General features: G+C 40.4%; 2 protein-coding genes and 1 long non-coding RNA gene across 4 annotated transcripts; 2 read left to right on the top strand and 1 right to left on the bottom strand.

The window, feature by feature from the left end:
- Positions 1–6,290: 6,290 nt before the first annotated feature.
- Positions 6,291–25,605, top strand: LOC115732159 (G-type lectin S-receptor-like serine/threonine-protein kinase At1g61390). The gene is given in 7 exon segments (XM_048276277.1): positions 6,291–7,476; positions 7,552–7,656; positions 15,690–15,901; positions 24,445–24,652; positions 24,742–24,979; positions 25,082–25,232; positions 25,306–25,605. Coding segments are annotated over 7 exon segments (2,037 nt in total). The 5' UTR covers positions 6,291–6,653.
- On the top strand, positions 7,819–9,687 carry LOC115732158 (G-type lectin S-receptor-like serine/threonine-protein kinase SD1-13). 2 transcript variants are annotated; one of them, XM_048276093.1, is made up of 5 exons: positions 7,819–7,975; positions 8,058–8,268; positions 8,366–8,603; positions 8,765–8,915; positions 8,990–9,687. In XM_048276093.1, exons 3-5 carry the CDS (start codon positions 8,551–8,553, stop codon positions 9,290–9,292), a joined length of 507 nt encoding a protein of 168 aa, XP_048132050.1. In that variant the 5' UTR covers positions 7,819–7,975; positions 8,058–8,268; positions 8,366–8,550; the 3' UTR covers positions 9,293–9,687. The 2 variants fall into 2 exon arrangements, with proteins under 2 accessions (XP_048132050.1, XP_030518683.2); XM_030662823.2 differs by lacking the exons at positions 7,819–7,975; positions 8,058–8,268 and having other exon boundaries at positions 8,278–8,603.
- Positions 9,877–10,459, bottom strand: LOC125314240. The gene is made up of 2 exons (XR_007197802.1): positions 10,169–10,459; positions 9,877–10,020 (listed from the first exon to the last, which is right to left on the bottom strand). It is a non-coding gene; the product is annotated as an uncharacterized LOC125314240 (long non-coding RNA).
- Positions 25,606–25,813: the final 208 nt, after the last annotated feature.

Here is a 25,813-nt window from a genome sequence, read left to right as displayed (position 1 = left end):
CACTATGCGATCGATCCGTCTCGGTATCCCAAAAAGCGGCGGCGGCATCTTCGGGGTCGGTGGTCCGAAAAGTGGGTCCCACGAAGGGGTGAGATAAAAATCCCAAGAAGGTGGATCTAAGCCGACCCTAGGGTATAGTACCTCCGAGCTAATCAAACCAAGATATATAACCCAGCACACACAAACAACCCAAATCAATATGAAATCAATTCAAAACCGACGACACACACTCTCTTAATCCCGCAGTCAAACTTCTATACTATGGTACTTTGGACTTCGGGCATTACCGCAATTCACCACACGTGGTATCAACATCAAGTAGTCCATTTTCGGCCCGCGTATCAACGCTTCGGGCTCATAACACATCCTCTCAAACATCTAGCCCGCGTAACCACGCATCGGGCTTAAAATACGCACTTTCATAAGTTCATAATATAAAATGTTAGGATAGTCACAGAGATTCTCAACTCGATGGGCGGGCCCGCGTGTTAACACGACCTGTGTGTACAAGTACTCCTATTATGCCCCGATTTCCCACATATCGAGCAATGGATGCGGGAATTGCTACAACTCGGTGTCCTCCAGTCCATCTCATTACGTATACGTGATGCACGGGGCCTTCCTTTATTCCTAATGCGTCTCGGGTCCGGTACTAATGGCGGTGCGTCGGGTTCGGACCAAGACTCAACATGCCCCAACGGATAAAACATATACCGATAGCACTGAAGAGTTTTATCCAGCGTGTAGCACTCATCTACGTATAGCTCGTAATCAATTCCATATGCTTGACATGCTGCAATTACGTGGGAACATGGAATTTTAATCTCTTGAAATTTTCCACATGTGCACGTTCGCGGGTCTAGGCGCACTATCTGTTTATGGCCCCCTGATCCTCTTGATCCGTCACGTCCAGTTTTAACTTCGAAAATCCCTCCATCGTAGTCGAAACATGTAACTTCGTGCCTATTTGCACGTTGACTGTTTTCCCCGAGTGTTTGACCAGCAAAATGTGTAAATACATGTTGTTGGTCCTTCTGCATCCCGTACTTTGTTCTTCTTGTATCAAAATAGTGGACCAACCGATAGAATATCTTCTCCACCATAGCTTTTATTGGCAGACCACGATAACCCTTCAGCATGCCATTGACTGATTCAACTAAATTTGTTGTCATCGCTCCATATCTTCTCCCTTTATCATAAGCCTTCGTCCATTTGTCCCTTGGAATCTGGTCACACCATGCAGCTGTGCGTGCATCCATACCCCTAATTTCGTTCATGATACTCACGAACTTTCATTGTTGATTCGCGTAAGCTGTATATTACAATAATAATTAGTATTTCCTTCTCAAATATTGTCAATACGTATTTTCATCAAATTTTAAAATTTCAAAATTCACTGCCGCTTCAATAAGGGCTTTGCCTTCGGCATTTTTGAATTGTCTGTTATAGTTGCTTACAAGATGACGAACACAATATCTGTGGTAGCCATATGGAGGACGCCACTCTGCTGTCTCCATTGCTCTTTTAATCCCCATATGTCTGTCCGATATTACACAAATATTATCCCTACTAGTAACATATGTCCGCAACAAAGTCATAAACCAACTCCAATTATCAATATCTTCCCGATCGACTACAGCAAATGCCAACGGGAATATATGGTTGTCGCCATCAAGTGAGGCCGCTACAAGGAGTGTTCCTCGGTATTTCCCGTACAAATGAGTACCATCAACAAATATCACAGGCCGACAACTTGCGAAGCCTTCAATCGTTTGCTTGAAAGTCCAAAACATCCGGTTGAAAACGGTGCAGCTTTGATCTACGTTCATGTGATCATCGATCACAAAATAAGAACCTGGATTCCTTACCATCATTTCGGTCATGAACTTTCTCAACATACCGTACGACTCATCCCATCCTCCAAAAGCTTCGGCAATCGCCATTTGTTTAGCTGCCCAGGTTTTACGATAAGTAAGTTCGAAATGCAGCTTGTCTTGAATCTCCGCCATGAGTGCCTTGATTCCGATATCCGGTTGGGCGGTAACCATTGCTTTTATCCGGCTGCATATGTATCTCCGATCAAGTTGTCGATGATCCCGTGACATTTGAGGATGACTACATGTGTGTGGCCTATTGTACTTAACTATTTTCCAAAATAGGGTACCCGCTTTATTAGACGCGCAGAGCCTCCAATCACATGGTCCATTCAAATTACCGCACCTTATCACATATTGGGACTTATTTGTGACATCACTGCGAAAGCTCTGATTTCTTATCAGAGAGTACTCTTTCGCAGCCAACCGTAACGCGTCCCGTGATGGAAATAACATGCCAACATCAAATTCTTTTGATGGATCAAATAACATACGTCCCGGCTTGGCTCTTATATCGACTTGCATCATATCAAAGTCGATCTCTGAATATGGCGGCGGATGTACCAACGGCAATATGGGATTACTACAATGGGTGTTGTAGTAAGCCTCCATATTGTCACCTTCGATATCTTCCTCATCATTGTCATCACTGTCTATCCATTCATCATCTTCTTCATCGTTATCATCTCCATCATTATCATCATTATCATCTCCATCATTATCATCATTATGATAAGGGTCCAAGTACTGATTATGCACGCCAACTTCATCTTTATCGATATTACAACCTTCCTCACCTGAATCATTTATCACTTGGTTTTCAGCTATAGTTGCATAAACCGTAAAAACCCCGTAGCACCCGCCTCTCAAGTGCAAATTGCTTGATCATCCTAACGGTACCATCATCACGCACCTCCGTGATGTCGTATATGACACAATTCGATGTTAAAATCGGGAATCTATATATCAGCTTATGAATATACTGGTTGGGTGTTATATTCAACGCGCTCTCTATCGTAGCATGTAACTCATCAAATGTTGATATGTTTGCAAACTCGAACATGATAGATTGTCCGCCTTCGTAATCATGTCCATATTCTGTTTGCACTATTCTACCTCCCCAGTATACAATCGCAACTAATGAAGATGACATTCCGCTAAATAAAAAAATTACAAATTATTTCGCACATACAATTCAGTAAACATTGTCCCGAGCTCATTAACAAATTAATATTATAACAATTAATATATCAAATGAAATGAAATAAATGTATCATATATTCCTAATGATTTGCATGGGGAAATAAAAAAAAATTCAGAGCCAATTTGTCAAAAAGGGAAAAATCTTCATTTTCAAAAGCACGGACAGTCAAATTACCGAAATAAGGATTTGCCTAGTTAATTGTGGCCGTTTACTATTTTTCAGGATTTCTCGATATTTTACCCTTTTTTTTTTTGGAGAAATTTTCCCATAAGAGAAAAATTGTTATTTTATTAAAATCGGCAGCCCAACATCAATAATAGTCCATGGCCAGTTGATTTTGCCATTTACTATTTTTCGGGATTTCTCGAAATTTTACCTATTTTTTTGAGACATATTTTCCCAAAATGCCAAAATTGTTATTTTCTTTTAAATCGGGGGCCGAATATCAATAATAGTCCATGACCAGTAGATTGTGGCCATTTACTCTTTTTCAGGATTTCTCGAAATTTTATTCATTTTTTTGGGAGAGATTTTCCCGTAATTGCAAAATTGAGATTTTTTCCTAATTTATTTTTTTAAAAAAGTATTTACTAAATTATTTTTAAAAAAATTTGATTGTGGCCATTTACTCTTCCACGGCCGAGCGAGGCCCAAATTTGTAAATATTTTTTTTATAAATTAATTTAGTAAATACTTTTTAAAAAAAAATTAATTTGGAAAAAAACCTGCAAAATTCTTATTTTTTTTAAAATCGGGGGCCAAATATCCATAATATTCCATGGCCAGTTGATTTTGCCATTTACTATTTTTCGGGATTTCTCGAAATTTTACCTATTTTTTGGGACATATTTTCCCAAAATGCCAAAATTGTTATTTTCTTTTAAATCGGGAGCCGAATATCAATAATAGTCCATCACCAGTAGATTGTGGCCATTTACTCTTTTTCAGGATTTCTCTAAATTTTATTCATTTTTTTGGGAGAGATTTTCCCAGAATGGCAAAATTGGGGTTTTTTCCTAATTTATTTTTTAAAAAAAGTATATACTAAATTATTTTTAAAAAAAATTGATTGTGGCCATTTACTCTTCCACGGCCGAACGAGGCCCAAATTTGTAAATATTTTTTTTATAAATTGATTTACTAAATACTTTTTTTACAAAAATTAAATTGGAAAGAAACCCGCAAAATTCTTATTTTTTTTAAAATCGGGGGCCAAATATCCATAATATTCCATGGCATTTCATTGTGACCATTGCAGCATTGAATTCTTCAAATTTTCAATGATTTTTTCCTATTGTTTTCTTTTCTATGCTTTTTTATCAATTTTTAATTTTTTTATTTTCTTTTTCCGAATTTTCAAATTATTTTAAAAAATTATTTTTTTGCACTGGGTCAAATTCGGAATGCAATTCTCGGGTCATCCGATAACCTAAAAATGAATATGGACATAATTGTGAAAATGAGTCCAAAAAAAATTTAACCACATTAGGCGAAACTTTTTTATTTTCCCTGTCTCCAAGTACGGCTCTACCTATTAATTTTTTTTTTAAATAGAGCGCTACAAAAAATCATGAAGGAGAACACGATAGCATACTTCGACATAGGGTAAATAAAAAAATTCGCCCTAATCTCGTTGATTTTTTTTTAATCAGGTCAAATGCGGTCCACACTTCTCGTATTGGCTATCCGATAACCCTTTTTTTAAGTTATTTTCCTAAAAATTTATTTTAAACTTTTAAAACAAAATTTACATTCACAACAATTTAAAAAAATTTACTAATAACCTATATGTAACATACATGATTCAGATATAAATAACAATCACATAAATAAATCTACACTTACGAAACCGTAAAAAATAATAAAAAAGAAATTTACCTCAAATTATCGAGAGAGCGCACGCACCGAATGAGGAGCTCAAACTGTCAAGAAAAAGTACCGAATTAATTTAAATATTAATATAAAAACGTAGTACTAACAACATATAAATAAAAATTCATACTTAACTATAAAGAAATGTGTCTAAGGAAGAGCGTTTGCGGGACGGTAAGAGCGTCTAAGAGAGAGACAGTTTGAAAGAGGGAAGAAATGAGAGAATGTTTTGAGACGGACGAAAAACGTTTGAAAGAGAGGGAGAGCGACAAAGCGTTTCCAAAAAGAGAAGAAATGAGAGAAGGAGAGAAAGAGAGAATTTAAAGAAGTGAAGAGAAGAGCAGCAGAAAATCCGGGAGTATTTTTGCGTCTTGTAGCGTCGACGCCGCAAGCACGCAAAATGCGGGGAGAGGAGAGCCCCTACTCTTTCGCAAAGCACAAACTCACGCGAGGAGACCGCCACACGGAAAACGGGGACGGCGGCACGAAGGAGAGGGGGAGGGGGCAGCACAGAAGAGGGGGAAGGGGGGGCGACACGTGGGGGGAGGGGGGGCGGGCACCCCGCTCGGCAACTGGGCTGCCGAGCGGGGTGGGCCCCTACCTCCCGCTCGGCGGCCCCAGCCGCCGAGCGGGAGGTAGGGGCCCCGGCCCGCTCGCCACCGCTGGCCGGGCGAGCCGGCCCGGGGCCCCCACTGTCCGCTCGGCGGTTCAAGCTGCCGAGCGGCCCAGCGGGGGCCCACCACCGCCCTAGCTCGGCAGCCCACCGAGCGAGCCTGCTCGGCGGCCGCGAGGCCTTGCTCGGCGGCCCAGCTGCCGAAGCGGGTCTCGCTCGGCACCCCAACCGCCGAGCGAGACCCAAATCGGTAAATATTTATTTTTAAAAAATATTTTCGTAAATATTTAATTTAAAAAAATTAAATTGGAAAAAAACCCGCAAAATGCAAGTGGTAACGGGACAACAATCTCAGCGGGATCTTTTGGGCCATTCTGAGCATGCACTTCTACTCTGAGCAGGCACTGTCAGCCCCCACGATTGTGCTTAGTATGCTGGTGAAATGAACTTTGGACAAGCGCAAAAGAGGACTTAAAAAACATCATACCTTGAACACCTAGGTTTGAATTGAAGAAAATCTTGTTCATCTATTCTTGATCCGTAGAAAGTACAGAATCAGCCGAACGATTGAACTCGCTGGGGCTCATTCAGTCATTCTTATTATGCAACTTCTGATTGCTTGGCGCCCTTGCTTCGTCTTCTTCTTCCTACTTCAGGCAAGTCATGTAGCCAGCAGCGCAGTTTACCGTATTACTAAGGGGGGAGCCGCTTTTTCGAACCAAACTCTCGTCTCCTCTGGCCACATCTTCGAGCTTGGGTTCTTCACACCGAATGGGTCAGAAAATCAGTATGTTGGCATATGGTACAAGAACTTGTCGCCTTCTAAAATCGTGTGGGTGGCCAATAGGGTTTCGCCGCTCGTGTACACTGATCAGGCGGCGAAACTGACGATAGGTGGTGATGGGAATTTGAAGCTCATGGATGGACAGCTGAACATAGTATGGTCTCTCAATGTCTCTCTTTTAACCAAGAATATATCAGCGACCCTATTAGATAATGGAAATTTTGTTATACAAGATGCAAATTATAGTGAAATATGGGGAAGCTTCTATGATCCGACGGACACTCTTCTTCCACTCTTCTTCCGAGCATGACGATAGGAGCAAATATCAGGACTGGATCGATACAGTATTTGATTTCCTGGAGAAGCGATAGTGATCCATCCCTTGGAAGTTTCTCAAGTGGAATGACAGCGGAGACACTGGCTCAACCTTTCACTTGGAGAGATTCGACCCCTTACTGGCGAGGTGGGCAATGGGACAAATCGAAATTTATCGGCATACCAGGAATGGACCAATCTTACTTCAGTGGGTTCAATGTCCAGCAAGATATTAAAGATGGGATCACTTACTTCTCGTACGATACCTACAAGAACCCGTTCTTTGCATACATATTTATTTCGCCTGGAGGATCTCTTAAGTTTATGTATTGGGATGATGGAGCTAAGGCGTGGATGACGTATTGGGCGGGACCGAACAATACTTGCGAGATTTATGGAACTTGTGGTCCATTTGGAGTTTGTAACTCGTTGAAGTCGGCTATTTGCAGATGCTTAGATGGGTTTGTGCCAACGTCAAAAGATGAATGGCACAGAGGAAATTGGTCCGGAGGATGCGTGAGAAAGACAGAATTGAATTGCCAGAAAAACACAAGCAGATCGGCTCCAACAAACGTGAAGAAAGATGCGTTTAGGAAAATGAGCCGGATGAAACTACCTGACTCTGGGGACTATTTATCAGACATTAAAGATCAAGACGGATGTTTAAGCTGGTGCCTAAACAATTGTTCTTGCTTGGCTTATTCTCATGTCAGCACTATCGGGTGTATGGTTTGGACTGAAGACCTCATCGATCTTCAGCAATTTTCCACAGCTGGGGAAGATGTATTTGTCCGAGTTGCACATGTAAAAACAGGTTAGATATTGTTTTGTTGAGTTGAGTTTGAGTCTACACGCATCGTCCTTTATGTATCTCTCTTTACCATTTCAGGAAGATCAACACAGAAAGTTACCATCAGGCTGACTATTATTGTAGGGATCATGCTCTTGGCATTATTTGTTTTTGGTCCTTGTAAATGGAGAGCTAAGAAAAGAGGTACTATTAAAGAGCCACAACAGTGCTTTCAGGGGATTGTGCTTCTATTTTGTTCAATCTTCCATTGCTATGAAGAGAGTAAGCTAATTCTTCACCAATACACACAGGAAACTTGAGCAAAATTTCAAGGCCTCTCGACTCGGTTGATGCACCCGGAAAACCAGGCGAACTGTTACTAGGAAATGCATGGAAAGAGCAGTTGAAACAAGATAATTCACTGGAATTGACCCTTTTCAGTTTTGATAGCATAGTACTTGCTACAAACAAGTTCAGCAAGACAAATAAGCTCGGGCAAGGAGGGTTTGGCTCTGTTTATAAGGTAAAACCATTCCGCAGGACATTAGTTGAATGAAAACATAGAGATGATTCATGGTCTAAAAGATATGTGAATTGCGAAACAGGGAAAGCTGTATGATGGGAAGGAGGTAGCTGTGAAAAGACTCTCTAGTACCTCGGCCCAAGGATATGAAGAGTTCAAGAATGAGATCATCCTAATATCGAAACTCAGGCATCGAAATCTTGTTAAACTGATGGGTTACTGCACTGAAGGAGAAGAAAAGATTTTGGTATACGAATACTTGTCCAACAAAAGCTTGGACAACTTTCTTTTTGGTTGGTATTTTTCTCTCCGAATTACTATTTTTTCATAATGCATTTTCCCCCATTGCACTAAAACTGGAAAACTGTTCTTGTTTGTCATGTTTGTTAGATTCGAAAAAGAAGGCAGAACTCGACTGGGGCAAAAGATTCCAAATTATTCAGGGGATTGCATGGGGGCTTCTCTACCTCCATCGAGATTCTTGCCACAGGGTCATACATCGAGACTTAAAAGTGAGCAATATTCTCTTGGATAAAAAGATGAACCCGAAAATTTCAGATTTTGGGCTGGCGTGAATGTTCGAGGGCACACAAGTGTTGGTGAACACTCATAAAATTGTTGGAACACTGTAAGCTCTCTAGTTGTCCTTGAATTATCAATCCGTTGGGTCGATCTTTTCAAGCAGACAGAAACTATTGATTTACCACAACAACTGCATTTTATGCACGTTTCATTCCATTGTCCTTCAATACAATTAAAGAGTACATAACATGTTTGACTCAACTGCAGTGGCTATATGTCTCCTGAGTACACGATCGGCGGGATATTTTCCGAGAGGTCCGATGTCTACAGCTTCGGCGTGTTGCTACTGGAGATCGTTAGTGGCAAAAAGAACAGGGCCCTCTATGACCGGGGACAACATCTCAATCTCCTTTCCTACGTAAGTTTCAACTTCCAACCATAAACGACGGTGTAAGTTCCCTGCAATATTGTCACAATGTTCTTTTCTTATAGGCATGGCAATTATGGAGTGAAGGCAAAGCATTGGACCTAATGGATGAAGCAATTGCTGTTAGCTCTGCATTGGAGGTAACAAGATGCATCCACGTCGGGCTTCTCTGTGTTCAGGACCATGCCATGGATAGACCAAACATGTCTAATGTGGTTCTAATGCTAAGCGGTGAATCAGATCTTCCTCAGGCCAGACAGCCTATATTCACTTTCCAAACCGAAATGCCCAATTTTGCTACTCCATCACAGCAAGAAAGCATCTGGTCTGTTAACACTGCCACTAATACAATGGTCGAAGGAAGATGACGGCTATCTTTCTTCATTTTGATTTTCCTTTGTGTGAGCAGACGATGTTGTTTTTTCATTTTCCCAGGCATTGGTGTTTATTTGATTCAAGAATGGCTTTAGTCCGCTCTATACAAAAGGTTGAATGAACTGCTCCACTTTTACATGGATTTTAGCCTATAAAGCAGGGGCTTGGAATAGCCAGAACTGTTTGTATCATAAAGGAGCACTACCACATAAGAATCAAGAGTATTGGTACAGCCAAAGTATTACCAGCTTCGGTATGAATCAGAGAAATTATTCAACTTCTTCAGATTTGGTAACAAGAGTTATCTAAGCCTATGGCAATTATATTCCTGCCTTGCAGCCTTGAAGTAATTCTGACTTATCCAAGAAGAGGCAAGAAAACAGAGAGTGGCCAAGCTTTGCACAAGAATGGAAGGCTAATATTGACTAGTGATCAAAATCAAAGCCATTTCATCCTTAAACTGAAGTACTCAAGAGTCAAGAGTTACACTTTTGCTAGGAACTGGTGTCGAATCTAGCTTTGGGGGAACATGAAACTTGTGTTCTTGCATAGACAGAAACAGATGGAATCGAAAACGTAAACTTAACTTCAATGACATTAAGGACGCAAATGGGTAAATTATCACAGATAGTTCAAGTAGAACCACCATGTATTCCTGTGAGCAGTAAGCACCAGTAGTTCACTTCAAGTGCATCATCGAAACGGAAAACACCCTACAATCCTGTCAGATCATCACCGGGTAACTACATTTCACAAATTTATCTTGAACCCTCTTGCCAAAAGGCCAAAAAAACAACAGGGGTTGGTTCATTTCAATGCACCATCATAGAGAAAGCACCATCATCTTAAATCCTAGGAATCGAACGAACCTCTGAAGACGCGGTTGAGCGGTTCTCGGCGGCCAAGCGACTTGATTCGGCAGATCATTAGCCACGTCGGAAGGCGTTCTCCCGGCCGAACCTCATCTGTCGCGGCTACAGTTTATGGCTTCTGGAGATGAAGTCGTCGTGATCGACGTGGGAGAGACGATCGCCGATCTCTTGGCTAAACTGCAAAAGACAGGAGACCAATTGCGAATGCGGGAGCGAGGGGTTCGTCCGCGTGCAGATTCTTGCCCTGATCGATTCTAACATGTAGGCTAACCGAAACAAGTCTTTGTATTTTCTCGTTCATCTTTTCGCGCGGTCTCATGCATTCCGCGTTATGCAATTGTTCTATAACCACTAATTTGAATTTTCATTTTCAGTGATATTTATGATATTATTATTTCATATTCATCATACGTTAAAATATAAATCATAATAAGTGAATTACAGCAAAAAATATTAATTATTAAAAATAATAATTTATTACATTCATTCAATTGAAAATACAAGTGTAATCTGAATAGATCATATACCTTTGACACGATAGATTTCTGATTTCAGGATTTGCAGCGTGAATTTTAAATTTCAAAAATTACAAAACTGGGTTCGGACAGGTAGATTCCGGGTGAAACTTGGACCGAGCATGGAGCCACTCACTCCTACTAATATATTGGCAAGATGAACATAGGTCTATGTTCATCGGTTAACATGTAAGAACATATACTCATGTACTGAATCAATTACGATAGTGCCCAACTGGCAATGCACTAGGTCAGGACTCGAGTAGGAAGCGAAGGGTGCAAAAGGGTTGTGTAGGCTAAGCCTAGAGCCGTTTTTTGACTGAGCCCAAACAGACCAAGGGTAAATTTTCTGGGCTCGACCGGTGGCCTAGACCTAAATCACAAACAATTTGTCTGAATCAGTTCAGTCCGGTATGGGCTGCTTCAGTTCAAAACCTGATTTTTTAAAGAAGAAGAAGAAGAAGAAGAAGAAGAAGAAAGAGTTTGGTTTACTTATTGTCAAATTTCAGAACTTGGACAAGCGACCAACTATTTTTTTTCTTTTTTTGGTGGGGGTGGGTTTCAAAAACCTGAAATCTATGCTGATTTTAAGGTGACATAAGTTTCGATTAGGGTAGCGATAGGAGTCCCGCAAGCACAATCAAAACAAGCTTTTAAGATACCATTATGATTTGAGTTAAGGTTCAGTGATCGAAAATAACTCCTGGATTGACATGTAGAACCAATCAATTAAAAGTTTAGAAACAAACAATAGTGTGCATTGAACAAATCTGAAATGACTGTTTGTGTCCTCCTCCCCTGTATCTTTTCCGGCCAAGCTTTCCGGATTCGCTTATAGTAACTTGAAAGTGATGCTTAAACCATAAAAGATACTAAAGAGTTGACCTTTTTTTCTGCACGACTAATGGAACCTTAACACGTGTTCTCAAGCCAACCCAAATCGCATGGGCGCAAGTAGTTAATTATATACTACAATTGGACTTGGTCCGATGTCTTGGTTAACACATGAGCAATTCCAATTTTTGTCAAGGTGGATGGTCCACTTGTGAACTGAAAGGCAGAGTCAAATTTGAACCGCGGCGAGGAACAACGCCCCACGTTGGATGGTCAATGAAGGTACGATCTTCTGGAAAACCATTGTGTTTCAGCCATCCTTGAGGAGCAAGGCTTCTTGACTCCCAGGAAATCTTGTTCATCCGTTCTTGATCTGCAGAAAGTGCGGAATCAGCCCACCCGCCGAACTCGCTAGGCTCGTTCTGTCATCCTCATCATGCGGCTCATGATTGCTTGGTGCTCTTGCTTGGTTGTCTTCTTCCTACTTCAGCCAAGTCATATAGCCAGTGGCGCGATTTACAATATTACTACATTGGAGCCGCTGTTTCCGAACCAGAATCTCGTCTCCTCTGGCCAAATCTTCGAGCTTGGGTTCTTCAAGCCGAATGGGTCAGAAAGTCAGTATGTTGGGGTATGGTACAAGAACTTGACGCCTTCTAAGATCGTGTGGGTGGCCAATAGGGATCTGTCACACCCCAATTCATCACAAATAAAGGTATGACACGGCCGTTCTTTCTCTAAAGAACGTAGCCTCAACATAACCAAAAGTTCACCTTATATCGAAATATATACGTCTACACATATATACACGATAGACAGTCATTTGGTTACAAACTCAGAGCTTTTCTATAACCAAAACAAAATATGTACATGTCTATCAAAAGCTAGCTCAAAAGTTCAACAGCTATATACAACTCATACCCCAAACCCTCTCAAAAATGATGCTACTAATGTGACGCTCACGCCTTATTTGTGGTCACGGAAGAACCTGAAAATAAAAGAAATGGAAGGAGTGAGCTACCACGGCTTAGTGAGAAATACATTTCTTTTAAGCGGATCGAACACTCACTATGCACATTTAAAACACAAAACATAATTCTTTTTCACCAAAAACCCAATATCACAAACTGTCAATACTAAAATGAGTCATATTCAACTTCGAACACAACATACATATATGGAAGGAATGTCATTTCTCAATAAAAATGTCAAAATATATATCAATGGTCCATCCATTGATCAATCTCATGAAAAACACATGTCAATGGTCTATCCATCAACCAATCTCATGCTCGGATACCAACTATGGCCACGTGTTACGCCCCGTGACAAAAGCGACCAAGATTCCCCCTTGGTAAGGTCTCCACCTATAATGCCGGTGGCTCGGCCCACAAGGATATCCTAGACTAGTATGCGCATACCCACAAACCCCTCAATCGGGTTCACAGCGATATCGAGCATCACAACCACAATCTCATCCTCCAATATCCACAAACCAAATCCAGAATCAATATCACAAAATCATTTACAAAACCAAGCATAAAATCTTTTGCCACTCAGCTTAATCCACAAGAATACCCTTTTTTTTTTTTAAATGCATATCACAACATCTTCTCAATCCATATCAAGTATCAAATGGGGTAATAAATGTCCGATCCAATGTTATGCGCAAATAATGCTATAATAACAGTTCATTTTTAAGGAAATCTCATTAACTCATAAAATGTCTATATCCTTTCAAAGAATGAGTTTTATAAATTCATAAAAGAAATAGTATCACTCACCTAAATAAGACGAAAACCAACCTACAGTGGTTACTCAAGTTGATGCATACGTATTCCTATCAAATATATGAAAAACGGTATCTATAGCTGAGTAATGTGCTAGCCTAACGCATGACTCAAATGAAAAAGGCTTATTTATCACTAAAGCGACACCTACGCATCACCAAAACGCTTGCTCACAGCAAACATGTGTGCTGTCTGCTATGCGCAAATTGCGCGATACACTTAAACGAACCATAACTTCCTCCTCCGAACTTCAATTTAAACGAACTTGTAGTCCAAAGAAAGCTCTTTTAATGTACAACAAAAGCCCCAACACGGCTTGACTAGAATCTATTCGAAAAATGGCAAGAACGGGCGCAACAGGTTTTGATCGCGTACTGTTCACTGCGCGCGTCGAAATCTCTCGGGCCATAACTTCCTCCACCGAACTCCGTTTCAAACCATCTTACTGTCCACGCGAAGCTTGTTCAATGTACTACAAAAGTCTCAACATAGCCAACCTCAGCCGATAACTAGAAACTAGCGAAATCAGGCCTCGAAGTCTACTGTTCGCGCTGTACTGTAGCGCACCAGAAATGAAAATCTTGTTCCGGGTAAACCGTAGTGTCAAATTAAGATCCGTCGAATCCTACGGGTCCGTAACATCCTAAAGTTTCATTCCCAAGCGAAAACGCAGCCAATCGTCCATGAGATCAGACACAACAGCTCAGTTTCCCCAAAAATCCCAATTTTGCCCTAAATCCGAAAAATCACTCAAATAGGAGGGACGAGAGGTGCGAGCCCTTACCTAGCGCTGCGACACGTAGTGAAATGAATGCGGCGAGGAGTTTGTGGCGGGTGGCGCGCGCACGTGAGTTCTTTCTTTTTCCTTTCCTCCTCTCTCCTTTCCCTTTCTCTTCTTTTCTTCCTTTCCTTTTTTCTATTATGGTCGTGCAGCTTAAAAGGGGGTGGCCGACTGCCCTCTTTTACTTTTTCTTCTTCTCCTTTTTTTTTTTTTTTTTTTAATGGTGGGTCCACCACCTTGGTTGACCTGGTCAAAACAAGGCCAAATATTACAGGATCGGCCGCTTGTGTACACAGATCGGTCTGCGAAATTAATGGTAGGCAGTGATGGGAATTTGAAGCTCATGGATGGACAATAGGATGTAGTCTGGTCAACCAATGTCTCTGGTCAGTCCAATTATTCGTCAGTGGCGCTATTAGATAGTGGGAATTTGTTCTACAAGATGGAAATTACAGCGAAATATGGGGAAGCTTCGAGGATCCAACAGACACTCTTCTTCCGGGAATGAAGGTAGGAGTAAATGTCAGGACTGGAGTGAAACAGTTCCTAATTTCCTGGAGAAGCGACAGTTATCCATCCCCAGGAAGTTTCTCGACTGGAATTACATCAGAGACGCCACCTCAACCTTTCACTTGGAATGGTTCAACCCCTTACTGGAGAGGCGGGCAATGGGACAAATCGAAATTTATCGGCATACCAAACATGGACCAAACGTACTCGAGTGGATTGACTGTCCAGCAGGATATTCGGCAGGGGACCACTTACTTTTTGATCAATAGATACAATTTCTTTGGATAAATGTTCGTTTCTCCAGGAGGATCTCTTAAGTTAATGTACTGGGATGATGCAGTTGAGGCATGGTTGACGAATTGGGCAGGGCCAAACAATACTTGCGAGGTTTATGGAACTTTTGGTCTTTCTGGAGTTTGTAACTCATTGAATTCGCCTATTTGCAGATGCATAGATGGGTTTGTGCCAAAGTCAAATGAAGAATGGAAAAGTGGAAACTGGACCGGAGGATGTGTAAGAGAGACGGAACTGAATTGCCAGAAAAACACAAGCACATCGGCTTCAACAAACGTAAAGAAAGATGTGTTTTGGCAAATGAGCCAGATGAAACTACCCGACTCTGGAGACTATTTATCAGACATTGGAGATCAAGAAGGATGTGAAAGCGGGTGCCTGAGCAATTGTTCTTGCTTGGCTTATTCTTATGTTAACACCATTGGGTGTATTGTGTGGACTAAAGATCTGATTGATCTTCGGGAATTTCCCACAGCTGGGGAAGATCTATTTGTTCGAATTGCACACGTAAAAGCAGGTCAGAAATTGTTTCATTCAGATGAGTTTGAGTCGACTCCAATCGTCTTTTGCATTACTCTCTTCCCCCTTTCAGGAGGATCACGACACAAAGCAGTTATCATCTGCCTGACTACTATTGCCGGGATCGTGTTCTTTGCAGTACTTGTTTTTAGTCTATGCAAAAAAAAAAAAAAAAAAAAAAATTAGGTACTAGTTTAGAGCCATGTTAGCTTTTGCCAGAGGATTGTGCGCGCTGTGAAGAAAGTAAGCTAATTCTCTACCAATGATAAACACAGGAAACTTGAACAAAGATCCAAGGCTCCTTGATTCGGTAGATACACCTAAAAATTCGGCCGAACTGGTACAAGGAAATGCATGGAAAGAGCAGTTGGAGCAAGATGATTCGCTGCATTTGACCCTTTACAGTTTTGGTAGCATAATACTTGCTACAAACAAGTTTAGCACGACAAGTAAACTCGGGCAAGGAGGGTTTGGCTCTGTTTATAAGGTAAAACTGTAATATGTGCAGATGACAGCTGGCCTTATATTTGGCCTTGTGATGCCATGTGGTCTGTTGACCGTTTGACTGGTCCAAAAAAAAAAAAAAAAGAGTCACCGCTTCAAATAACAGTGCTCGGCCAGGATTATAAAAAGGAGCGAGTGCTTCGTTCACTCGTGAAAACAGGAAGAGGAAAACGCAAAGAGAAGAAGAAGAAGAAGAAAGATAGAAATAAATTCGTTTTGGTCAAGAATCAAGCCGAATCAATTGCATTTTTCAGCATCTAGTAAGTATTTGAGCCCCCTGTTAGTAAAGTCAGAATAGTTTTGAAGTTATGCCATATAGTTGAATTTTTACGCTTACGCGTTACGGATAGTTTAGATTATACGATTCGGATAAGCATTTTATTAACACGTAGGAATAGTTTGATTAGCGAATGAGCTTAATTTAGTCGATTCGTAATTACGGTAGCATTTTTGCATGACCGTGATACCGGTTTTCGATAAATTGATAGGATTCGAGTTCGTGGGCCTGAATTAGCTTTCGATGTTTGAATTAGGCTATATCAGGTGAGTGGTGTTTATCTTTTTTATGAATTTATAAAGTCATAACTTGAAGGCGGTACGGATTTGATATATATTATGAACACTAAAGGCATATTTGTTGCATAAAAATTCTGGATCGAGCATTTACTGCGTTTTGATACTTACGAACCACTTCAGAAATGTGTTACGAAATGAATTGTGAAATATGTGTTTCGATTTGTGAACCCGGTTTATCCGAAATGGTTGTGAGATATATTCTGGTTTATGAAATGGATTCTGGATTGGTTTGTGGATTATTAGTAAATGTCGGTTTGATGCTTATTATGGCCATGAACCCGGTTAAGGGTTTTTGGGTATGCATACCGGTTTCAGGATATCCTTTGGGGCCGAACCACCGGCTGATAATAGGTGGAGACGTTACCAAGGGGGGAATCTTGGTCGCCTTGTCACTAGGCATTATGTTGTGATCGTGGTTTCATATGAGCAAGAGATTGGTCAATGGAATGGACCATTGATATTTGGTTTGATGGAGATTGATCAATGGACTTGACCATTGATTTTTATATTGGTGGCTAATGAAATATTTCTGGTATATATATATATCGTTAAGCTAAAGTGGTATTATTCATTTTATGTGAATTAGAGTTTTGATATTATTATATGTGCATAGTGAGTGCTCGATCCGCTTAGAAGAGATATGTACTACTCACTGAGCTGTGGTTGCTCATTCCATTCCTTTTACATGTTTTCGGGCTCTTGAGTCGGCGGCAAGTAGAATGAGAGCGCAAACGTCGGGGGCTTTTGGGAATCAAATTTTGGGTATGACTTAAGGGAAGTTGTATACATTTATGTTGTTAGTAGTTGGGTTTAGTTGAGTGGTGATATGTAAATATCTTTGAGGATTGTAGAAACTACGATGGAGGAGGCAACTTTATGTTTAGACGGATGTCTCTATGTATATATAGTTGAATGATATATATATATATACATATATATACGAGATATCAAGCTTACATTGGTTTGGCTTAAGTACACCCCAAGTGCCATAAGTTGTGTACGGCGCTCACTTTAGTGCCAAAACTTTCAAATCGATCACTTTAGTGCTAAGTTTTTGTAACTTCGATCACTTAAGTGCCAACTTCTTTTAAAAACGATCACTTTAGTGCCGGAGCTAATGTGGCTTGTCGAAAATTCGACACGTGGTATTTTTTATTAATATTTGAGATGACGTGACTTGGTGAATTTGACACTAAAGTGATCGTTTTTTAAAAACATTGGCACTTAAATGATCTTTTTTTAAAAAATTGACACTTAAGTGATCGTTTTGAAAGTTTTGGCACCGAAGTGATCGAAGTTACAAAAACTTAGCACTAAAGTGATCGATTTGAAAGTTTTGGCACTAAAGTGAGCGCCGTACACAACTTATGGCACTTGGGGTGTACTTAAGCCTGTTGGTTTCTATCTAAGGTTGCGTCCTTTAGGTACGAGGATGGCTGTGTCATTTTCCTATACATTGTAAGATAGGGGTGTGACATATGTTTGTATCAGAGCTTAGGTTATGATCTGTTTTGGGGTAGCTTTTTGGGGACGTGGTGAGATTGAGTGATAGTTTTTAACAAAATAAGTTTCTACAAGTTAAGGTTATATTTTATTGTGGGTTCAGGTAATCATGGGTTCTGACTCAGAAATGCTTGCTTCACTTCGTAAGAATCTTAAAGGCAAGCGAGGTAGTACCTCTTACATTAGAGACATGTCAGAAGATTCTCGAAGAACAACATCAAAGAGTAGACGAGAGGAAGGTTCTGATAGGAGCTCTGACTTGCCGAAAGTAAGGGATGAGCTCCATCGGCCTATTACCGAAAGGGATTTATCCGGGGTTTGTTAAGTAGTACTTGAATTGCAACGTGATTTCAAGAAATTCAAAAGAATAACGGGTGAATCTGAAGATGATAGAGAATGTTCATATGCTCGGTTTAGGAAGACAAATCCACCTACCTATGACGGGAAGCTTGATCCTTTTGTAGCTGAAGGTTGGGCTAGAAGGATGGAAGGAATCTTCAAAGTTGATCGAGTTCACGACAATCGAAAGGTTGATTTTGCTAGTCACTGTTTGATAGGTGAAGCTCGGTATTGGTGGGAAGGGACAGGACCAACCTTAGGGGATGAAAATGCTACGGTATCCTGGAAAGACTTTACTGAGGCCTTCTTTGCTCAATTTTTCTCGGAGACCTTCCAAATGAAGATGAGGAGTGACTTTACGCAAATATCTCAAGGCGATTCCACTGTTATGAGGTACGCAGGTCACTTTAATCAACTAAGTAGATTTGCAAAAACTCTTATAGCTGATGAGAAAGTACGAGCTGAACATTTTCAAAGAGGGCTTCGACCGGATATTCAATCTAAGCTTACACCTCTTGCACCGACAACGTACAACAATGTCTTAGAGCGAGCAATCGGGGTAGAACAGGACCATTTGGAGCATGACACAACTGGTGCTCATCAACAAAAGAGGTCCAAGTTCAATGTTATTCAAGAGAGCCGTGCAAGTGGCAGTAATATACGAAGCGGTAGTAGTCAATCGGGGAAGTTTAGAACACAGAAACCTTGTAATACATGTGGAAAATGTCATAGGGGTGAGTGTTATAGAAAAATTGGAGCATGCTTTTTATGCGGGAAAGTGGGACACATGCAGCGGGATTGCCCTACACGGAGGGACGCTACGATTGACGGTAGATCATGCTAGATCATGCTATCTGTGTGGGAAACCGGGACACATAGCACGCAATTGCTCCATGCGGAGGGATGCTCTTTCGGTTGGTAAACTACCGGAGAATCAGCAAAGACAGAGGACAACATGAAAGGTTTTTGCTATGACTGAGGAAGATACAGCAGCATCTAATGCGGTTGTTGCAGGTATTATTGTTGTTGCCTCATAATATGCTTATGCATTGTTTGATCCAGGCGCTACACATTCCTTCGTTTCTACCGAGTTTGCAAGGAGACTTGATGTGTTGCCCGAGCCTCTTGAAAATGAACTATGTGTTAATACTCCTACCGGCAATATCTTGATTGCCGATCGTGTGTTTAAAGGATGTATACTCCGGATAAACAATGCTGCATTGTCGGTAGATTTAGTGGAGTTGAATATGCGGGATTTCGACGTTATACTAGGAATGGATTGGCTATCTACATATCATGCTACTGTAGATTGTTTTTCGAAGAAAGTGTTCTTTCGACTTCCGAATCGGTCTGAATTCTATTTTTCGGGAAGTTGTAAGGGTACTTTTCCTACATTAATTTCATCCATGCAAGTGAGAAAACTTTTAAGAAAGGGTTGTTGTGGTTATTTGGCTTGTGTAAAAGATACGAGAGTGGATGCTATGAAACTAGAAGATGTCAATGTAGTCAAAGAGTCTCTACATGTATTTCCCGAGGATTTATCAGGACTGCCTCTTGATAGAGAAATTGAATTCTGTATTGAATTGATGCCTGGTACAAGACCTATCTCTAAGGCACCATATTGAATGGCACCCGCCGAACCGAAAGAGTTGAAAACCCAACTTCAAGAACTTCCGAATAAGGGTTTCATCGGACCTAGCGTTTCACCTTGGGGAGCTCTAGTATTATTTGTGAAAAAGAAAGACGGTAGCATGAGGCTTTGCATTGACTATCGAGAACTTAACAAGGTAACGATAAAAAAGAAATATCCTTTACCCCGGATTGATGATTTATTTGACCAGCTTCAGGGATCCAAGGTATTTTCTAAGATCGACCTTCGTTCGGGTATCATCGAGTTGAAAATAAGAATGAATGATGTGCCTAAAACTGCTTTTAGAACAAGATATAGTCATTATGAATTTCTTGTCATGACTTTTGGATTAACAAATGCAACTGCTGCTTTCATGGATATGATGAATAGGATATTCAAGGAGGATCTAGACAGATTTCTAGTAGTGTTCATTGATGATATCCTAGTCTATTCGAGGAATTCGGAAGAACATGAGCGACACTTGAGGTTTGTCCCGTAGACCCTACGTGAAAAGAAGTTGTATGTTAAGTTTAGTAAATGCGACTTCCGGCTTGATCACATAGAGTTTTTGGGCCATGTAATTTCGAAAGATGGCATTTCAGTTGACCCAAAGAAAGTTGAAGCAATTGGTCAATGGAATCATCCTACTAATATTGCAGAGGTGAGAAGTTTTCTTGGGCTGGCTGGCTATTACAGACGATTTGTGGAGGGATTCTCCAAAATCGCTAGTCCACTTACTCGGCTAACATAGAAGGGGGTTAAATTTGTGTGGACTGATCGGTGTGAACATAGTTTTCAAGAGTTAAAGAGGCGATTAGTGTCAGCTCCTATATTAACCTTGCCTTCAGGAACCGGTGGCTTCACAATTTATTGTGATGCCTCTAAAGAAGATTTAGGTTGTGTTCTTATGGAAAATGATAAAGTTATTGCCTATGTCTCTAGACAATTGAAACCGCATGAGAAGAATTACCCCACTCACGATCTAGAGTTAGCGGTAGTTGTGTATGCCTTGAAAATATGGCGGCACTACTTGTATGGGGAGAAATGTGAAGTATTTACAGATCATAAAAGCTTGAAATATATTTTCACTAAGAAAGAATTAAACATGCGGCAGAGGAGATGGTTAGAACTTCCGAAAGATTATGATATATCTATCAATTACCATCCAGGTAAGGCTAATGTGGTAGCGGATGCCTTAAGTCGTAAATCTTCTAGAAATATGGCAGTATTGCTCACTACTCAAAAGTCTATTCTTGAAGATATGAGAAAACTGGATCTAGAAGTATTAGTACATCAGCTTGGTTCTCGATTGGCTAATCTTCGAGTGCAACCAACATTGATTGACAGAATCTAAGTCTAAACAGAATGAAGACCCTCGATTACAGAAAATTAGAGAAGGCGTGGAAGCTAATAGTCAAACAGATTTCAACGTTCATGTAGATGGATCTTTGAGGTTTCATGGTCGATTATGTGTTCCTAATGATTCAAAGTTGAAAAAGGAGATATTACAAGAAGCTCACAGTACTCGATTCTTCATTCACCCAGGAAGCACTAAAATGTATCAAGACTTGAGAGAGAATTTTTGGTGGATTAATATGAAGAAGGATGTCGTGAAATTTGTCGATCAATGTTTAATTTGCCAACAAGTAAAAATTGAGCATCAGAAACCCGGAGGACAACTACACCTACTTGAAGTACCTAAATGGAAGTGGGAGTATATCACAATGGATTTTATCGTCGGTTTGCCGAGGACACCAAGTGGTAAGAATGCTATATGGGTGATTGTTGATCGATTGACTAAGTCTGCCCACTTTTTATCATATCGGTTTGGTCTTTCACTGGAAGATTTAGCAAAGCGATACGTCAATGAGATAGTGAAGCTTCATGGAGTTCTAGAAAGTATTGTTTCTGATAGAGATTCTAGATTTGTATCCAACTTTTGGAAGAGCTTGCAAGGACCCCGGGCACCAAACTCAACTTTAGTACAACTTTTCACCCACAGACAGATGGGCAATCAGAGAGAACGATTCGGACCTTAGAAGATATGTTGAGATCATGCGTCATCGACTTTGGCGGTTCTTGGGAGAGTTTTCTTATAATAACAGTTATCATTCCAGCATTAAGATGGCACCTTTTGAAGCTCTATATTGTCGAAAGTGTAGAACTCCTATTTGTTGGGATGATGTTGGTGAGAAGAGACTAATTGGCCCAGAGTTTATTCAACGATCAGAAGAGAAAGTCAAGTTGATTAGGGAGCGCATCAAAACTGCTCAAAGTCGTCAAAAAAGTTATACAAATCTTAAAAGGCGTAACGTGGAAGTCTATACGGGAGATCACGTATTCCTCAAAGTTTCTTCCATGAAAGGCGTTATGAGATTTGGCACACGTGGCAAGTTGAGTCCAAGATACATAGGACTATTTCTTATCTTAGAAAGGGTTGGCGAAGTTGCTTACAAATTGGCCTTGCCACCAGCGTTATCAGGAGTACATAATGTGTTTCATGTGTCTCAGTTACGGAAATATGTGTCGAGTCCGAAACACATACTAGATTTTACACCTTTGAGATTGAAGGAGAACTTGACTTATGATGAGAGACCTATTCGTATCATAGATAGGAAGGATCAAGTGTTGCGACATCAGACTATTCCCTATGTAAAGATACAATGGGAAAATCATACTGAAAAAGAAGCTACTTGGGAACTCGAGGAAGAAGCTAGACGCAAGTACCCCGACTTGTTCAATAGTTGAGATAAGTTTAAATTTCGAGGACGAAATTCTTTTAAGAAGGGTAGAACGTAATATGTGCAGATGATAGCTGGCCTTATATTTGGCCTTGTGATGCCATGTGGTTTGTTGACCATTTGACTGTTAAAAAAAAAAAGAAAAAAGAGAGAGAGAGTCACCGCCTCAAATAACAGTGCGCAGCCATGATTTATAAAAAGGAGCGAGTGCTTCATTCACTCTTGAAAATAGGAAGAGGAAAACGCAAAGAGAAGAAGAAGAAGAAGAAGAAGGATAGAAATAAATTCATTTTGGTCAAGAATCAAGCCAAATCAATTGCGTTTTTCAGCATCTAGTAAGTATTCAAGCCCCTTGTTAGTACAATCAGAATAGTTTCGAAGTTATGCCATATAGTTGAAGTTTTACACTTACGCGTTACGGGTAGTTTAGATTATACGATTCAGATAAGCATTTTATTAACACGTAGGAATAGTTTGATTAGCGAATGAGCTTAACTTAGTCGATTCATAGTTACAGTAGCATTTTTGCTTGACTATGATACCATTTTTTGATAAATTGATAGGATTCGAGTTTGTGGGCCCGAATTAGCTTTCGATGTTTGAATTAGGCTATATCGGGTGAGTGGTGCTTATCTCTTTTATGAATTTATAAAGTCATAACTTGAAGGCGGTATGGATTTGATATATATTATGAACAATAAAGACATATTTGTTGCATAAAAATTCTGGATCGAGCATTTACTGCGTTTTGATACTTACGAACCACTTTAGAAATGTGTTATGAAATGAATTGTGAAATATGTGTTTCGATTTGTGAACCCGGTTGATCCGAAATGGTTGTGAGATATATTCTGGTTTATGAAATGGATTCTGGATTAGTTTGTGGATTATTAGTAAATGTCGGTTTGATGCTCATTATGGCCATGAACCCCGTTAAGGGTTTTTGGGTATGCATACCAGTTTCGGAATATCCTTTGGGGCTGAACCACCGGCTGCTAATATGTGGAGACGTTACCAAGAGGGGAATCTTGGTCGCCTTGTTACTAGGCGTTATGTTGTGATTGTGGTTTCATATGAGCAAGAGATTGGTCAATGGAATGGACCATTGATATTTGGTTTGATGGAGATTGATCAATGGACTTGACCATTGATTTTTATATTGGTGACTAATGAAATATTTCTGGTATATATATATTGTTAAGCTAAAGTGACATTATTCATTTTATGTGAATTAGAGTTTTGATATTATTATATGTGCATAGTGAGTGCTCGATCTGCTTAGAAGAGATATGTACTACTCACTGAGCTGTGGTTGCTCATTCCATTCCTTTTACATGTTTTCGGGCTCTTCAGTCAACGGCAAGTAGAACGAGAGCGCAAACGTCGGGGGCTTTTGGAAGTCAGATTTTGGGTATGACCTAAGGGAAGTTATATACATGTATGTTGTTAGTAGTTGAGTTTAGTCGAGTGGTGATATGTAATATCTTTGAGGATTGTAGAAACTCCGATGGAGGAGGCAACTTTATGTTTAGACAGATGTCTCTATGTATATATAGTTGGATATATATATTTTATATCAAGCTTACGTTGGTTTCTATCTGAGGCTGCGTCCTTTAGTTACGAGGATGGCCGTGTCATTTTCCTGTACATTATAAGACGGGTGTGACAAAAACCATTCTGCAGGACATCGTTAATGGAAATATTCATGGTCTAAAAGTTATGTGAATTGCGAAACAGGGGAAGCTGAAAGGGAAAGAGGTAGCTGTGAAAAGACTTTCCAGTACCTTGGCCCAAGGCGTTGAAGAGTTCAAGAATGAGATCGTCCTTATGTGGAGACTCCAACATCGAAATCTTGTTAAACTCATGGGTTACTGCGTTGAAGGAGAAGAAAAGATATTGGTATACGTGTATTTGTCGAACAAAAGCTTGAACACCTTTCTTTTCGGTTGGTTTTCTTATCTCCGAATAACTTTCTGTAATGTATTTCCCGCCAAAGCACTAGAATTTGAAAACTGTTTTTGTTTGTCATGTTAGATTCAAGAAAGAAAGCAGAACTCGACTGGGGCAAACGATTTCAAATGATTCAGGGGACCGCAAGGGGGCTTCTCTACCTCCATCGAGATTCTTTCCTGAGGGTCATACATTGAGACTTAAAAGTGAGCAATATTCTCTTGGATGAAAAGATGAACCCAAAAATTTCGGATTTTGGGCTGGCACGGATGTTTGAGGGCACTCAGGTTTTGGTGAACACCCAGAAAATTGTTGGAACACTGTAAGCTCTCTAGGCCTATTTGAATTATCAGTTTATTGAGTCAATCTTTTCAAGCAGGCTGAAATGATTGGTTTAACACAACGAAGCTGTCTGTTTATGCAGTGGCTATATGTCTCCTGAGTATGCCATGGGTGGGATTTTCTCCGAAAGGTCCGATGTCTATAGCTTTGGAGTGTTGCTACTGGAGATTGTCAGCGGCAAAAAGAACACAGCCCTCTATGACCAAGGCCCACATCTGAATCTCCTTTCCCTCGTAAGTCTCAAATTCCAACCCTAATCAGTATTTTAAGTTCCCTGCGATATTATGACAGTGTTCTCTCTTATAGGCATGGCAATTATGGAGTGATGGAAAAGCATTTGACTTGACAGATGAAGCAATTGCTGTTAGCTCTCCATGGGAGGTAATAAGATGCATCCACGTTGGGCTTCTCTGTGTTCAGGACCATCCCACACATATGCCAGACATGTCGAATGTGGTTCTGATGTTAAGTGGCGAGTCAGATCTTCCTCAGCCGAGACAGCCTATATTCACTTTCCAAGCCGAATGCCAGATCGTTCTATTCCATCACAGGAAGAAAGCATCTGGTCTGTTAACAGTCACTGATACATTGGTCGAAGGAAGATGACGGCTATTTTTTTTTTCTTCATTCTTATTTTGCTTGCTTTGGAGATGATTTTGATGCTGTTTTCTAATATATTAGTGTTTATTCAATTCAAGTATGGCTTTAGTCCGCCCTGAACAAAAGGGTGAATGAACTGCTCCACTTTTTTTACATGGATTTTGGGCTGCAAAGTAGGGGTTTGGAATATATTTTTTTTTGACAGAACATAATC

The sequence above is a fragment of the Rhodamnia argentea genome, chromosome 3 (genome assembly GCF_020921035.1).
Source record: "Rhodamnia argentea isolate NSW1041297 chromosome 3, ASM2092103v1, whole genome shotgun sequence".
Taxonomy (NCBI): domain Eukaryota; kingdom Viridiplantae; phylum Streptophyta; class Magnoliopsida; order Myrtales; family Myrtaceae; genus Rhodamnia; species Rhodamnia argentea.
The sequence above is the reverse complement of the archived record's forward strand: the minus strand, read 5'-3'. Positions and strand labels throughout refer to the sequence as shown.